Raw genomic sequence first — 18160 nt, forward strand, 5'->3', positions numbered from 1 at the left:
ATAGTTTTATTGATGGATGTTCTATTAGAGTAGTTGACTGTTCTATTAGAGTATTTCGATTTTAGCAGCTTCTAAGGTAAGATTACTCCAAAAGTATAATTTTGAGCCACTCATAGTAATTCTTGGATAAGATTAGCTATTCCCTTTGCTCTTTTCATCTTTTCGTTGCCCATACATGTGTATAAAATGTAACTGCACCTGTACTACAGTTTCTAGAAGCTCCCTAGCTTGCTCATTATAACATTTTGGAGGGGGGTGCTCCAGCTCCCAAAGGCACCCCCCCTAAACCCGCCCTTGAATTGTAGTATACTTTGTGTGTATGTATGTGTGTGCGCCATTGCAGAAGAACAGTTAGTCCAAACACTGGAGTTCACACTAATATCAATCAATCAATCAATCATTAACAGTTACTGCTATGCCTACTAAACAAAAAAACACTACAATAAGCATATAATAAATACATATTTTGTATGCACACTTATAGCAAAAGTAAAGTAGTCATGATCAGGTGTTCTTGTTAAGGTCAATTGTTTACAATTTCGTCATTATCAAAGGCTTCAAGAAGGGATTCTCGTATCATACTGTTTCTTTCGTTGCTATCAAGTGACATTCTAAAGAGAGAAAATTGTATAATCAATATATAACTCTTGGAAGTCAATGATAAATTACATAAATGCCTTGAAAGTATTAAACATTCTCATTATCTATAGCCTCCAGTAACTGAACACTGTAAGCATTGCTGTGGAGTTTAAAGTTAATTGTTATAAGTTACCCACCAACCAACTACCGGAAAATCATGCAAAAAGCATTCATATATAAGTGTTCACAAAAAAATACACTACATGTACCTCCTTATCTGTGCTCTGTGGAGTTTAAAGTTAATTGTTATAAGTTACCCACCAACCAACTATCGGAAAATCATGCAAAAAGCATTCATATATAAGTGTTCACAAAAAAATACACTACATGTACCTCCTTATCTGTGCTCTTCTTATCCTTTCATCATCACTATGAGCATCTCCATAGGAGTCTGAATAATAGCGATAATCAGGATCATTAATTGAATCTTTCCTTTTACAGATAGATTTTTTCTGAACAGATTTTGCAATGAATACTATAAAAGCAATCAAGGGGAAAATCACCAGTGCAACTACTATCTCAGTATTTGCAGAATAAAAAGTAGTAAAAGAAAACGTCAAATTCAATGCTACAATAAAGACTGCTGTGAGTAAAATCACCCCATCCAAAGCATTCAAATTACTATTCTTATATGGCATGACTGAAGAATGAATCATTGCAATGACAATACAAACAACGTTTAGCATAAAGAAACGATTGTAGTAGTTGCTATTTTCAGCACACACCACTGTTATAATAGCCAGTCGACACAGCAAATAAAAGGCAGCAAATGGACGGCGGTTATCTTTGAAACATCCTTGGTACTGATCTAGCAATGGTCGTATCCTTGAAAAATTAACTTTGTAGCTAATGAAAGGTTCCAAGATCAGTAAAAGTGGAAAACCAATTACAATGACTAGGCATATTAAAGCAGTGCACCCATAAAATATGTGCCGACCTTGAAAATAGTGCTTGTGAGGAGAAGAATAAGTGTAAACTCCATCTACATCCTTGAAAAATAGAGGTCTCAGTAAAGCTAGCGAAGTGGAAGCTACAGATGTATAAGCTAGAAGTAACACAAGGCAAATAGCTCGAATAATGCCCCGTCTAATTATATTAGACACTCTTAATGAATGCCTGGCTGCTACTGCAATTAACATTAAAATTAGTAAAACAACTACAGGATGAATGTAATGGAAAAATTGTTGATCTATTCCACTCCATTCATCATCATTGATAAAACAAAGTGTTCCAAGGAATTGTGGTGTCAGCTTTGCAAAACTAGATAATATCGTAACAAACCTAAACACACCATAATTTGAAAGGTATAAATTATCTTCCAACAGAATATCAATCATGCTGTAGAAGTAAACAATGCCATAAATGTACCCTGATCCAACCTGAAAATTAAAGCGCATTAAAAGAATTAACATAACCACCACAATGATCCAGTATAACAATGACACTATAATAATTAACAGTGTCATTTCTGCAGAGCAACTGCTTTCATCAACACAGTAGTTTGAGTCAAAAGACAAAACATGATCAGAATTGCATTTAGTACAAGCAGCTCCAGCTCTATTATGACTGCACTGTTCATCTTGTATATAGGACAGTTTACAATATCCATTACTGTTACAACCATTAAAGTTACAGTAACCATTAGGACAAAATGTTGAGGTGGATTCATTTTTCCAAACTCCAATCCAATATCCATGCTTAACCATTGCCTTATTCCCAACACAGATCGAAACACCTCTATCATAACAAATACAACTTTTGTTACTTCCATCATACACAAAACCAGGATAACATGCTGACAAATTGACTGTTAGATATAAAGTAATCTTCTTTAAAGGAAGCTCACTGCTTACAATAGAAGAAATCACTAAAGTAACACTTGATGTTTGTGAAACCTTTGATCCAGTAATTTTTACTCCTCTGAAAGTATCATTATGGACTAAAACTGGATTGGAACCTTCGTTGTGATAATTCACACAGTTTTGGTTACAGGAGACTAAAAACTGTACAGAATGAGAGACCGATTCAAAATAGTCTAATACTTGTGCACCGATCACTATTTCTTCACCCAGCATAACATCACCAAAGGAACAAGAGTCATATGTTTTGTTTTGTTGGCAGATAGCTGGCAATTTAAGTTTTAATCTAAATGGTGTTGTAGTAACTTCTTTATTGAAAGCTTCTGAATAGTTGAATGTTCGAGGATAATACAGCAAAGACAAACTATTAGAGATATTTGTGATATAGCCACACTGTGGAGCAAGACTGAAATACATAGAGTCACCAGAGAGCTGAGCAGTATTTCCAGAGAAGGTAACTATTGTATTAAAAACAGATGAAAAAAATATTCCATGCACATAAGCACAAGGGAACACAACAGCAACAAAAATTGCTCCACCACGTAGTTTAGCAAAATTGTCAATAAAACTGATGTTTCCACTAGTCCACAGGGTTTGTGATCCAATGAAGTACAGGGCTGCTCCGCTATCGGCCTTATTGTTATGAAATGACACATTGCCACTTAATGTAAGAGTACAGAAAGAAACATACATGGTGCTACCCTCATTATTTGTAAAGTGAGAGGACCTTGCCCTAATTGGAGAAGGTGGTGGCTTTTTATCATTAATGTTCTCAATGTAAATCACTCCACCTTTATCACTTTTCACTATGTTTCCATTAAATGTACAATTATTAAGATCAACATTATACACACTATCATCATCATTATTATTATAATCGTAATTATAATCAAAATGAAGAATGTTTCCTCCGCCAATACAGATATTTTCTGTGAAATTACTGTCAGATAATCGGACCTTGTATTCACTTGAAGAAGTGATCTTAAACACACTAAAGCTTCCGTTACTTATATACCCACTGATAAACAATTCATTGAGATCAAAAAAACAATAATATTCACTGACTGTAACAAAAGTGCTAACCCACGATGACTTATTACCAAAAAAATTAACATCAGAAAAAAATACTTTGGCTTGATCTGATGATATATTCATCCTCAAATCCAAACCATAGTTGTTTTCAAACTGGGAACCCTTCACTGACACTGAGCTATACTTTTCTGAACTAACCCACAAAAATATTGCACCATATATAGAAGTTGCATTGTTGCTATACATACGGGACTTCTCCAATACAAAATTACTTGATAATCCATCTAAAACACAATGTATGCATGCACCACTGTGTCCACCAGAACTGTTATGAAAATGGAGAGATGTAAAATTCAAAGAAGTGTTTAAAATTGATGTAGCATAATAGTAAATCCAAATAGCACCTCCAAAGTTGTGCGAAAAGTTTGTATTACTGAAAACCAAATCATTGACACCACTAGCAATGACATTAAGATAAACTCCTCCACCATTATTAGCTTTGTTAGACTTGAACACAGAATGGTTTAAAATAAATGATAATGTAAGAAACTTATTATCAATATCAACACACAAACCACTGCCAGTGATATTACAGGAATAATTATTCCCAACATATCCATTATGACTGAAGAAGCTATTAGTGATCAAAATCTCAACTAAACTTTCCTTGTTATAACTCTTAAGATTGCTAGTGACCAACATCCCACCCCCATTAGTGGTGGAGCAATCAGCAAGCAAATAATTGAATGAAAAATTGGAGTTTTGAATAGTTACCTTTCCGGTGGGGCTTGATATAGCAAGTCCACGTACTACAGAATTTCGAAATGTGCAATTTGTTACAGAAATATTTGCTACACTTGAGAAGTAAACACCTCCAGGTAAATCTCCTAGCCTTGTAATACTACCGCATTCATCCCATACAACATTCTCAATGAATACATTGCTACAACCATCACAAGATAAGCCACCTCTATTGCCACACATAACTATACTGCTTTTGTTCCCAGTTATCTTAATAAGATTCAGGTTTCTAATTTCTACGATCGAGTTTAAAGTTATTGATCTTGATGTTATTTTGATGAGTGTGTTATCACGTAAACTTTGTAAGGCATCATGCAGAGAAGAACAATTGCATTCTCCTTCTGTACAGCATTTAGCAAGATCAGTTCCGTTGGCATTAACAGTAACAATTTTTTCATATGCTCCTTGGACATATTGGTTTGGAACAACAACATGAGATGATATTAACGCACAGATAATCAGTTGGTATCCCACGATGCTGAAAACATAACAATATAATATAATTGCACACACACACATTCATCATACAGTAAATTGTACACATGAATGGATTCATCAGTAAACGTAAACACTGTATGACCAAGTTTCAAAAAAAACTATATTTAACACAAACATAAACAGCTAAGTTAATGATGTATATGCATGAGGTAACTGCAAAAAGTATATATTATGTATGTTAAATCTATGATCAGTTTGAATTATATTTATAGTAATTTCAACCGCACACTGCATAGACAATAAACCAAAGTACTTGAAACTCTATGTATACACTGTCTATTATTTAGTGTTGGTAAATGCTCTCCACCAAAGACTTGCCTATGGGAATGCATGATGTAGTTATGGCTTTCCAGATATACAATATTGTACAGCATACATGCAAGGGCTCATGCTATTGTACATGCTTTATATACCAGTGAAAGCTAGGCTTACATTCAGTTGCTGCTGTACATGCAGTAGTACAACATAATCTACTGTGCAACAAACGAATATAAACATGTAACCAATAACATAATTATGAGGGCATACTAGCCACCTGACTTTCCATCCACTCGCACTTGCCTCAAAATCATGCTTGATGAAAACTATCATGAATTTTCTAACCTCCATTACTTTAATATAGAGCATGGTAACTATAGAGATACAGGTGTGCAAAACAATGATATAAAGTCAAATACTTTTTCTTCAGTGGCACAGTGGCATCACAAATGTTCATAAAGGGGCGGAGGCTGATAAGCAGTAAAATTAATACAGAAAATGTATAGCCAACCTTATCAGGTCATCCACCAGTACACCCAGGTCCTACCACGCCAGAAACTGCCATTCAAGCTCACAATATCACCCAGAAGATGTATCTTAAAACCAGCCTTGAGTAGTTTGAGTAATGTTGAGAGTTAAAACCAATAGTATGATAGTGCGGCTATTCACTAGCGGGTAGTGTTCAATAACTACACAAGAGGTGATGATTTTCGTTGTTGTTGTAAAGAGGGCAGTCATGATGATGATGTTTTACTGTTTAATCTAACTATCACCTGCCAGAGTTGGCAATTTCTCTGTGAATAAGGTCAGGTCTGCGAGGACAAGATTATATTTACAGAGAATTGTATGAATTTAATTTTATGGCTGGAACACCTCAGCAATTGTAAAATTGAATGAGTTTGTAAAGAAGAGATTGTGTCATACATTAGTCATCTTTTTGTTCTTGTCTGTACTGACAAATATTGATCCAATGTTGTGCCTTGAACCTCACAACTACTTTTAAAGGCTATGAAGCTATAATCACACAATAGTATTGTGCAACCAGCTATCAGTTACACCAGCTCCCTCATTTGAACAGTTATAAAGTTAATTTGTGTAAGTGGAACCTACTATTATTTTCTAGAGATACGGTGTGAATAACCCTGTGAATAGTTCATTGGTATTTATAAGGACCAGATTTTACAAAACCGATCCAAATTGCATATCAGGCAAAATCAAACTAACTTGACTGAACAGGTTTAAGCATTGGACCTTATCCACAATGACATCACAAGCACAGGATGGCTGCATTAATTGGAGGACTGATGTACAGGTGCCTAGGGAAAAATTGCTTTGATCAATTGTATTTCACTCATGAAGCAAGATATCGTCCAGTAGCCAACAGGTATGGATATAAAGTAACAAAAACCATTGCAAACAAGCTTTTCACTTATTTATCCAGCATCTGATACAAATCGCTTATTGTCTTGTAACCATACCTGTTGCTTAAAGTTCGATATATCTCCTTCCCTGGATGAAATATGACACTGATCAAAACAATTTCTCCATAGGCGCCTGTACATTATACCAAAATAACGTGGTCATTGTGGATATAAAGTCCTTTCACCTGACTGTTTCAAGGGGGGCACTTATAATCTGTAATCAGTAAGCATCATACCAGAGAATAGGGTCTGCAAGGACAAGACTACTGTAAATACTACATACGCTCATCATAAGTTTCCTTATAAATGATCCTGTAGCTGATCAGTGATCACTAGTTCTGTTACCAGTATAGTTAGTGCTATGTATTATTAGAGCTTTACAGTGACAAGTACTGAAGATCACTGTAAAACTCGCACCTTATATATCAAATGCTATAAAATTGGTACGTAATATAAATTGAAAATTACTTTATCACCATACTGTATATTAGGGATCATGGAGATTTGGGTTTTTCTGGCCAAAAAAATCACCCAAAACCAGCTTCACAATACTATCCTGGCACTTTGGCAATATTGTTAGGTATAACCAAGCCCAAAAGTGCCTTCAGTACGATCCTAACAGCTCCCATACGAAATAAAAAATAAAAAAATTCAATGAAATTTTCTAGTGACTAACCACCTGCCTGCCTACCTTCATGCAAGCGTAACTCGATAACGGCTAAGGCTATGGGCTTGATTTTTTCATTGTTTGATGTTGCTTCATCTCAAGACGTGTTTTTTGGCATACCACAGTGCGTACATTGTACACATCATGGACTTACCTTTGTCCTCCCATTTCTTTTCACTGACAGCCCAAGGTGTCGATTCATGGTAGCGCGATTCATGGCTTCCCTACAGTACGTTTATAAATGGGAATCGTCCGTATTCTCCGTGGTGACTGGATTGATTGCAGAGGCGATTCTAGCACTGTTCTTCGTTTGTAATGCTGTGTAATGGGCTGAACATGGCTGAAAGCAAAGCGTAATGACTGCTGCACTTTCGAGGCAGTAATTGATAGTTGGGGCACGCGAATTGTATTTTCGTGGTGACTGGATCGCACTGGATTGATTGCAGAGGCACTTCTTCTACTGTTTTTCTTGTGTAACGGGCTGAACATAATTGAAAGTGAAGTGCAATGGCCACTACACTTTCGAAGCAATATTTGATAACTGGGACGCGCGTTCAGACGAACCATTAATCTTAGCACCATCCTTTCTTTTGATGCGGTATGCATGGGTTCACCAGTCATAATAATGTTACAAAAAGTAAACAAACAAGTTTAAGACCACGACTGAATTAGGGATTAAATGGTCACTAGTATATCTGCAGGTGTAGGTAACTTACCTTGTTTCCCTACTTTGTTTTTCTATGATCCCAAATCGAACTTAAAATTCCTAATTTTTCCTTAAACTTGTGAATAATAAATCACTTACATACAATCATTTTGGCTTTCTAGCTAGCCTCTTGAAATAGCATAAGTCGCCAATTATTGGCACCATTTCATCACACAATTGTAATTCCTTAATTCAATAGCGAGTGAACTTCCGGTTTGAACCATTTAACCAGAGCAGTCTTTCATCTCTTAGTGAACCAAATTTTAATTATCTCACATGAGTGAACATCTTGTTATGAGGAAGATCACAATGCCTATCATGCGCCAATTATCGGCATGGGGTATATTATCGGCAACTGTATTTCTGTGATTGAGCAATTATCAGCACAATGTACGATTTTGTGTGTAACTCCATGATGGCTTGTTGGTTCTTTGTGAATTTTTATGGGAGGTGCAGTCCTTGGATAACTCTGTTTCACAGAAGTTTGACAAAGATGAGGCCAGCCGTTCAAGAAAAAAATTATATCATATTAGACATAAAAGCATAATGGTTTCCAATATAAAAGTAGTTTTATGCAATTCCATGCTTAACTTGTATAGCGCTTTAGCAACAATAATCACTGAATGAAAACGATTCTAAGAAATGTTTTAGAGGATATAACAGCCCATTGTGGAACTTGGCAGCCTTCATATACCCGGTAGCCTCTATAGTTTACAAGTGCCGATAATTGGTACCTGCCGATAATTGGTGACTTACACTAGCACAATAGGGCCCAGACCAACGAAGTGGATTCTATACCCATAAATATTTCGGCATAGATCCATGACTCAAGAAAATATATGATCTCTAGCAACTTAACCCCAAAAACTTCTACAGTAAATTGATTTCAGGAGTGCTTATATACTTTATCACATTCTCACTATTATCACTCATCATCATTATTATTATCAAATCTAGTCACACGTGGCCAGATCGCTTTTTCTCCCACGGTGCTTATCGATTAGAAATACCTGTAGGATTAAATCTACCTGTAGGATTTGCACAGAAGGCAGAGCCTGTATCGGGAACCTAATCAAAAATCGTTGAGTTTAGTTGTTTAGTAAAGTGGGACAAATATTGACAAAAAGCCAACCCAGTATGACTTCGATCTCCAGGCCACCCGATACTGGCCAAGCGCCACACTCATCGTATCAGCACCTCAATCAATTTCTTCATTGTCGTAATTAGTTGTTATTGAAACCCGCATATTACGGACAGCTTATATTAGGACCAACCACAAGCACCCAAATTATCAGTGTCCTGATTTTTTCAGGTCAGTTTACATGATGAGACCATTTGGACTATTACAATTTCTGGTTGTGGTCACACAAGACTGAGGTATCATCTTAATGTATTTACATGTTTCCTCATGAGAGAGATGTCTTATTTGTTAAGACAATATACAACATAACAGAGTCAATTATTACTGCCTGACATAGGCCATTTGTCAGGAAAATATCATGCATGGCCGACCATAATGGAACCTGCCTGATAAAATGTCAGATTAAAATAGAAGAAAGTTGTAGAGTTTTTTATAGTGAAGCATTGTCAATAATAACAAACACAATTTTGACAATGTCGGATTGTATTATTATTTTAGGTTGAGTCACTCTATTCTGTCAGTGAATTGTAAGGATTTCCCTATTATGATGAATTGTGTAAAACAACAACATATTAATGTCAGGTGATGCTTTAGGTTGCCTGACATTTTCACTGGGATTTGAAAAAATATATACGTAATTGTCTCTGCAACATAATTACAGGGGTCTAGACTCAGGGGTACCATGCACTGGGTGGACAGTACACTGAGGAGCCCCTGGCAAGACTTGTACTATTTAGCAAAAATAATTTTAATGGCATGCAGAAAAGTTCATTTTAGGCAAATTAATAATGATAAGAGTTCATAATATAAAATCTCTTTATATTATGAACTCTTTGATAATGATGATTCTCTCTCTGATGACTCTATTACCTCGACTATTACGGACCCAGATTTCAAGTATCCAAATGCATGTAGGTTGGTTCCACAATGTGGGAACGCGACATTATTGAAGCTCATACCTCATTGTAGGCGCGGGATCGATGTCCCCTTGGATGTCAAACGAGATGTCAAAGTACGTAGATACTGGCCTTGGTAGATAGTAGTACTTTTTAAACCTTTAATTTACTCGTTCACTAAGCGTACGTAGTCTTCTACAGATGGAACAATTTACCACTGAAACCACCTCGATAACCACAACGCCTTGTGTACTCTGGCCTCAAAATGCATGGCTTCATCTCGGGATTTCCCCTGCATGAATTACATATACACGTCACTGCGCATAAGACCTAGCGCGACCGCCCCTTCGGTTTCTAATCAAAGGGCCAGCGTATGACATGATGGTTTATGTGAAAATACCCCCCCCCCCCCCACACACACACACACACAAAACGTCTGGCATGAGAGATTGTTTCGTGCTACACAATGGAGTGTCACGTAGGTACGCGCTGTAGGTAGATCTGCGACCGCGGTCAAGACTTTGACCGCCGAAATTTCGCTTTGACCTGTGACTAAGAGCCTTTTTCGACCTTTGACCGGTGACTTAGCAACGATATTTCAGCACTTTTCGAATGTGGATTGGAATCTTTTACCCTTGACCGTTGAATTGGCACGATTTTGGTGGCCTTAACCTTTGACTTAGACTTTGACCGCTGTCACAGATCTACCTACAGTGAGTGCCTGTGTGTCACCCCCTTGCTACAGCACCCCAGAGGTACGGGAATGCATGGCAGAACTAACGCAGCTAGCTACTTTACTAGTAATTTAATGCATTGCTAACATGTAGATTTATAGGGCCTAGACTGCATGGTCTCAATCTGTCTGTGTGGTCGCATGTGGCAAGGTTCTCACGGCACTGAAAGACTTATAACGAGTTTTCAAGCATTGATGCCATCATGGTGCAATTTCTGTTTCGATTATATATATGGCACTCCTGCAGGTTACACTGAACTGGGTGCAAATGCGCATTTCAATACAGTAATTTTCAAATGCATCTTTGATCCCTATACAGGGGCGGATCCAGAGTTTCGAAAGGGGGGGTGCACTTTGCTGAAAAAGGTTGAAGACCAAAAAAAAGGCCGCAAGCAATAATGGCTGTCCTTAACCAAATGTATATACTTATTCAGATCCTAATTCATAGTTAAGCTACACTACCTCATGAACACTGTGACTGCTTTATCAGAGTGATTGACTGCTCTATTAGAGTATCTTGATCTTGTATGCAATTTTTTTGGATGGGGGGGGGGGGGGGGGGCACGTGCCCCCTGTCCCCCACCAGCCTTCCCAGATCCGCCACTGCTATATAGAAGTTTCAAATTTGAGTGGTTTGTAACTAGCTATAGTTAGCTAGTGGCATTTAAAATTCAGTACAGATTTAGCAAAGAACATGGTAGCAAAGAACATGGTAGCTATCTATGTATAAAATATTAATGGTGTATTCATGTCACTGACTGCATGTAGCTAAATAATAATACTACTCAGTACAAATACTTTTTAAGTAATTATATAAATATTGTCACTATGGAAGCTGTGCATCTAGACTGTCCCACACAATGTTTTGCCACCCAAAGGCATTGCACTGTAATTTATACATTGGAGCAGTTCCCAGGTGACAGATTTCCAAATTTTCTGTTGCATGCACACTATAGGGGCATTCTCCCCCTGGAAGAAATAATTTGGAAATTTTTGGTAACAATTGTCACCAAAAATTCTTTAAACATGACATTTTAAACATGTTAGAAATTGATTAATTGATATATATAGGCTGCTTTTACTTGCTCAGGCTTCTGCTGGTATAGTATCAGGTAAGAGGACTGGTGGAGCTATATGTGAAGCACATACAACAGACATAAATGCCAATCATGCCATTCTGTGTGTCTGGAATGGGGGCATGCTCCCCTCCTCCTAAGAAAATTTTCAGACTCTGAAATACTATTTTATTTCACATACAATATATGTGACTGTTCTATTAGTGTAGTCGACTGCTCTATTAGAGTATTTCAATCCCAACCTTTGATACCCTAGTAAATTAATACAAAAACCTGCCTGAATATACTTGAACAGTTTCTGGAGACCTAAGAACCCCCTGGATAATTCATTTCTCCCTGTACATAGTTATAGTTCTTACTTAAAACGGTGAGTTCAATACACAATTTCAGCTTCAAGGCATGTTAATCCAAAATCTTCTTAAATTATATGCAACTTGTATTACATGCCTAGGCAAGAAATAAGCTATTGCAAATTAAGCTAGGTCACCTGATAATAAAGGCTAAACTTCTGGAATATCATTTCACTAATTCCAACAAGAGGCAGCAACACCTGCACCTTCATTTTATTATGTCCATGTTCAAACTGTTCAATGATCCATCACCAGACTATATTATATAACTGTTAAAATAACCATAGCTTTAGCTAAGTAAATGAAATGTGAGTTATATTTATTTAAGTAACTGCACTAGATAATTATTACTAATTATACAGTCTGGTCAATGACACAGAAAGTCAGCAGACCATCAATGCAGTATACCTTACTAAACTGTACAATAAAATCTCAAAATGCACTCACAACATATACAATGAAAAGTTAATCATGTACATCGTAGGTAACAACATATGACAATGAGGTGAGATGAGACTTGTAATCATTAGAATAATCATCCAGTATAGAATGTACAGTGGAACCTCAGTTATCCGAACCCCTTGGAACCAGGGGTAGTCCATAAGTCTGAAAAGTCTGTATCTCTGAAACTGTGTATAAATAACTTTAAAATAATATTAACAGCATTCTTAAAAATTTAAATATTGTTCTGTGTAATCTTTCTGTTACTTTGTCTTGTGTGTGTGTGTGTGTTCATGTATTGTGTCACGTTTTCTTACTTTTTGTACATGTTCTCTGAGTAACTAATTTTGTATGCTGTAGTAACTTAAATGTACACATATGTGTGCAATATTTTGGGGAAGCACCCTTGTGCAGGTCTAGCCTTTTGGCCAAAATTTGGTGCCATCCTTTCCAATTTGATAATAAAATCAAATTAAAACTACCCTAAACTACCCTATACTTGGTTGCACACTTTGAACATACTCCAGTTGCTGCATGCACTTATCAAGATGAGATTTCCTGACAACTGAGCAGAAAAAAAAATCATTTATTTTGATGTAATTCTCCATGTCTGACAGTCGGGTCATTTTGATCAAGATTAACTGAAAGTACAAGGTTGGAAACAGAAAAGAAAGTTGATAAGAATGTTTCAACTTTAACCCTGTGCTACAACTTGGCTGTAAAAGAAGGGTGCATCTAAGTATAGACAAAATTAGCTGATCTATAATTATACCAGAATGCATGTGGCATTGGAATTATGTGAAGTATTATAAATCAGATGTCCTTGTTACTATTGTTGTAAAGTACTGACAACAGTATAATCCTTTATTTTCAGATGTTTATTGACTAATACTGTAATATTATGTTCTCTGATAGCATTACTGTAATTAGTTGATTTAACACTGGCTTATATTATTTGAATACCACAACTATTTTTGTTACAGCATGGCTGTTTGGCTTGGATTAAAAAACAAATACTTGTGTAGCATTAATTGTGCACATCAGTACTTAAATTTCATCAGTACGTTGTAATGCATGTGGTTGCAATTGTAGCCAATAAATGTAGATGGGATGTACATTTGGAGTAGCTATGTCCCACAAGTAATGACATGCTTATAAAACTTTTTATACTGTCACTGCTTTATTATTCAGTGAGTAAAATCATATAAAAACACAACATACAGTGTATATATATGCAGGTATAAAAGTTTAATTCTGTGGTGAGTGTCACTGACAGGATGTTTCAATTAAATGTTACTTGCTACCACTTATAGCTTGAAAAAGCAGCACAGACATATGCTGTGAGTTAACAAATGCAGTTTTCTTGCTACGCCGTTTGAGTGTTGAACTAATGGTAGTGTCATCACTTAGTGATAAATAGTTACGCTAAGGATCAAAGACATGTAAATAAAATCTAATCAAAAACAGCCAAGCTGTAAAAAAAGGTGCGGCCCCCAAAAAGGCCATGGTGAAAAAAGATGTGAAATCCAAGGTGGCGGCGAAGAAATGGCTGTGATGGTAGGTTAATGGTAAAAATTTTAATAACGACAATTCAGGTGAATTTTGTGCCAATTGACCAAGCAGCACCAAATTCACCTGAATTGTTGTTATTAAAATTTTTACCATTAACCTACCATCACAGCCATTTCTTGGCCGCCACCTTGGATTTCACATCTTTTTTCACCATAGCCTTTTCAAGGGCCGCACTCCTTTTTTTACAGCTTGGCTGTTTTTGATTAGATCTGAATTACGGTAGCTACAGTAGATAATGACCCTGATGTAGTTTTCTTGTATAGACTTGTCTTACTAACTAGTTACCAACTTTGAAAGGTGCTGGATGGCTGCACTTGGCCACCAGTGGTACAAAAAGTCTTTGATACAGTTAGAAAAAAATAATGGTGATGGGTGTGTGGAAGTTTATATGGCCTAAGTTGCCTAGCCCATGCAATTATTTTTTTTTGTAGCAAGCTCTTCTGCAATGTAAAAGGTAAGGTGAGGTAATCTTATCCACATTTTCTATTATCAACCAGTTTTGAGATCTGTATATACGTATCATAGTTTTGTCAGTCCCAATGCATTTTGTAATAGTCCAGTGATGGCTTTTTCCATTAGCCACTCTTCAGTGTAGATAAATCAATATTCATACAATATGGTAGTACTGTATAGTGCAAGAAATCTGGGCTTTTCTGCCCAAAAATATTACCCAAAAACTAGCCCCACTTTTCCTTCATGCCAGCTTGCAATTGGCAGCATTAATTAGGCATACTCAAGCCCAATGCCTCCATAGTGACCCCCAACTGCAAACCCTTCCACAAAGTTTTGAATTATAGAATTATAACCTGGCTAACTAACTGATGTTTACAGCCAAGCATAACTCAACTATATTTAAGGTTATGGGCTTAACTTTTCTACTGTTCAACATTACTGTTACAATGCATGCATCATGGATTCATCTTGTCTCCTATTTCTTTCTCCACTACCACATACGTAGGTGTTAATTTGTGGCAACGCATCATGACTTCAGTGCTCATCTATACACCTGCAGCTTTACTAGTGGACATTTAACCCCTACTTCGATCATGGCTATACTCTGCATAAGTAAGAATTAAATGTGCACTAGTACAGCTGCAGGTATAGTATAGATGACCTCCCTTCTTTCATTGCTTTTCATTTCTACGATTCCTAAAATGTTCCTTATATGAATAGGAGCACTTTGCATAGGTACTGGATGTAACTTATATCTCGTTTGCTAATTTTTTACGGAATATGAATGTCTGTTTATTACCAAGATGTTGACTTATTGTTTCTCTCTCTATATATATTTTTTTCCAAATTTGGTGTAAGGATAATGATGGACAGTATCGTTATTTCTTTCACATGCTCAACAGTCAGACTCCTCCTCAACCTCTCAGCAGATACTGAACAGTATTGAACTAGATATTGGACAGTTAAATTATAATAATTGTAAATTGGCAGTGCTGTTATTATTGTCTTTAAAGTCCTGTTATTAATTCAGCTACCATCAAGCTACAGTAGGAAGCAAAAGTCTAGAAGGACTTCATATATAAAACTGTTCTTCAGCTACGCCTATACACAACATACTGTAGTGCACATGACAACACACACATACAATAATTACTTATCAAGACACACGATAGTGTGTCGTGCGGCCCAAGAAGCCGGCGCGCCACACCGTGAGTATATTAACAGGAAGAAAGAAAACGTAATTTTCACACCTATGTAGCTCTGTGATCCGTTATCCGATTGGAACCAAATTTGCTGGAGACGTGCCGCCCAGTTAGGGGAGTCTACACACCAAATTTGAAGAAAATCGCTCCAGCCATTTCCGAGATACGAGCGAACAAAATTTCGTTTTAATTTCTTCGTTTTCTTCTTCTTCTTCTTCATCTTCTTCATTTCGCACACTTCGCAAAATTCGCCATAAAACACGAATGCGTGCTCGGAATTGGCTGAAATTTGGCACACTTAAAGGGCGCATTAAGGCGGATCTCCGTACCAACTTTGGCAGGAATCCGATGAACATTCACGGAGTTATGACCGATTATTTGCGTAAAATAAGGTCGAAGGTCTGTCACGCCTACAGGGTAAACTCCTTGGAGGAATCAGTTGAAAATTGATATGTAGATGGAGCAACCATCGTAGGAGTGCCTTTTTGTGGTTTGAAAGGAATCGGGATAAATACCATGGAGATATGACACGAAACCCATGGCAACCTGTGTCAAAATTACGCGATCGATTTTTATGAATAAAAAAACTATTAGTTTTCGTATCTACCAGGCAAACCGCTTAGAGCAACGAGCTGAAAATCAGTATGTAGCTGGAATAATCATCATAGAAAGTCCTTGCAGTAGTACAGAAGAATTGGATTACAAATCACTGAGTTATGATTCGAAAGGCAACTAGGTGCAGCAAATGCGAGATCGAGATACTCTAATAGAACAGTCACCCTAATAAAGCATTCAGCTGCATTTATAATTTACTCAGTTATATTACATTGTAAGTTATTCTGTAGGGAATTCAGCTACAAACAAGTCACCCTGTAGTCAGATCAGCTAGAAGAAGGTACCTAATAGAGAGTTCAGCTACAAATAAGCCATCATGTAGAGAGTTCAGCTCAAATAAATCACCTTGTAGAGAATTCAGCTACAAACAAATTGCCCTGTAGAGAGATCAGCTAGAAGAAGTTACCTTGTAGAGAGTTCAGTTACAAAGAAACAATCATGCAAAGAGTTTAGCTGCAAACAAATCACCTAGTAAAAAGTTCCGCTATGAACAGATCACACTGTAGAGAGTTCAGTTAGAAACAAGTCATCCTGTAGAGAGATCAGCTAGAAGAAGTCACCTTGTAGAGAGTTCAGTTACAAAGAAACAATCATGCAAAGAGTTTAGCTGCAAACAAATCACCCAGTAGAAAGTTCTGCTATTAACAGATCACACTGTAGAGGGTTCAGTTAGAAACAAGTCATCCTGTAGATAGATCAGCTAGAAGAAGTCACTTTGTAGAGAGTTCAGCTACAAAGAAACCACCATGTGAAAGAGTTCAACTGCAAACAAATCACCTGTAGAGAATTCAACTACAAACAAATCACCCTGTAGAAAGATCAGCTAGAAGAAGTTACCTTGTAGAGAGTTCAGCTACAAACAAATCACCCTGTAGAAAGTTCAGCTACAAACAAGTCACCCTGTAGAGAGATCAGCTAGAAACAAGTCATCCTGTAGAGAGTTCAGCTAGAAGAAGTTACGTTGTACAGAGTTCAGCTACAAAGAAACTACCATGTAGAGAGTTCAGCTGCAAATAAATCGCCCTGTAGAGAATTCAGCTGCAAACAAATCACCCTGTAGAAAGATCAGCTAGAAGAAGTTACCTTGTAGAGAGTTCAGCTACAAACAAATCACCCTGTAGAGAGTTCAGCTACAAAGAAACTACCATATAGAGAGTTCAGCTGCAAACAAATCGCCCTGTAGAGAATTCAGCTACAAACAAATCACCCTGTAGAAAAGTAGATCAGCTAGAAGAAGTTATCTTGTAGAGAATTCAGCTACAAACAAATCACCCTGTAGAGAGTTCAGCTACAAACAAGTCATCATGTAGAGAGTTCAGCTAGAAGAAGTTACATTGTAGAGAGTTCAGCTACAAAGAAACTACCATGTAGAGAGTTCAGCTGCAAACAAATCGCCCTGTAGAGAATTCAGCTACAAACAAATCACACTGTAGAGAGTTCAGCTAGAAACAAGGCACTCTGTAGAGAGATCAGCTAGAAACAAGCCACCCGTAGAGAGTTCAGCTAGAATAAGTTACACTGTAGAGAGTTCGGCTACAAAGAAACTACCATGTAGAGAGTTCTGCTGCAAACAAATCGCCTGTAGAGAATTCAGCTACAAACAAATCACCCTGTAGAAAGATCAGCTAGAAGAAGTTACCTTGTAGAGAGTTCAGCTACAAACAAATCACCCTGTAGAGAGTTCAGCTAGAAACAAGTCACCCTGTAGAGAGATCAGCTAGAAACAAGTCATCCTGTAGAGAGTTCAGCTAGAAGAAGTTGCATTGTAGAGAGTTCAGCTACAAAGAAACTACCATGTAG

The 18160-nt window shown here is 37.0% G+C and overlaps 1 protein-coding gene across 1 annotated transcript; it reads right to left on the reverse strand.

Annotated features, from left to right (window-relative positions):
• Nucleotides 1–379: 379 nt before the first annotated feature.
• On the reverse strand, nucleotides 380–10166 carry LOC136240751 (uncharacterized). The gene is made up of 3 exons (XM_066031789.1): nucleotides 9982–10166; nucleotides 973–4809; nucleotides 380–611 (listed from the first exon to the last, which is right to left on the reverse strand). Exons 1-3 carry the CDS (start codon nucleotides 9984–9986, stop codon nucleotides 524–526), a joined length of 3930 nt encoding a protein of 1309 aa, XP_065887861.1. The 5' UTR covers nucleotides 9987–10166; the 3' UTR covers nucleotides 380–523.
• Between the last annotated feature and the right edge of the window lie 7994 nt (nucleotides 10167–18160).

The sequence above is a fragment of the Dysidea avara genome, chromosome 12, assembly GCF_963678975.1.
Source record: "Dysidea avara chromosome 12, odDysAvar1.4, whole genome shotgun sequence".
NCBI lineage: Eukaryota > Metazoa > Porifera > Demospongiae > Dictyoceratida > Dysideidae > Dysidea > Dysidea avara.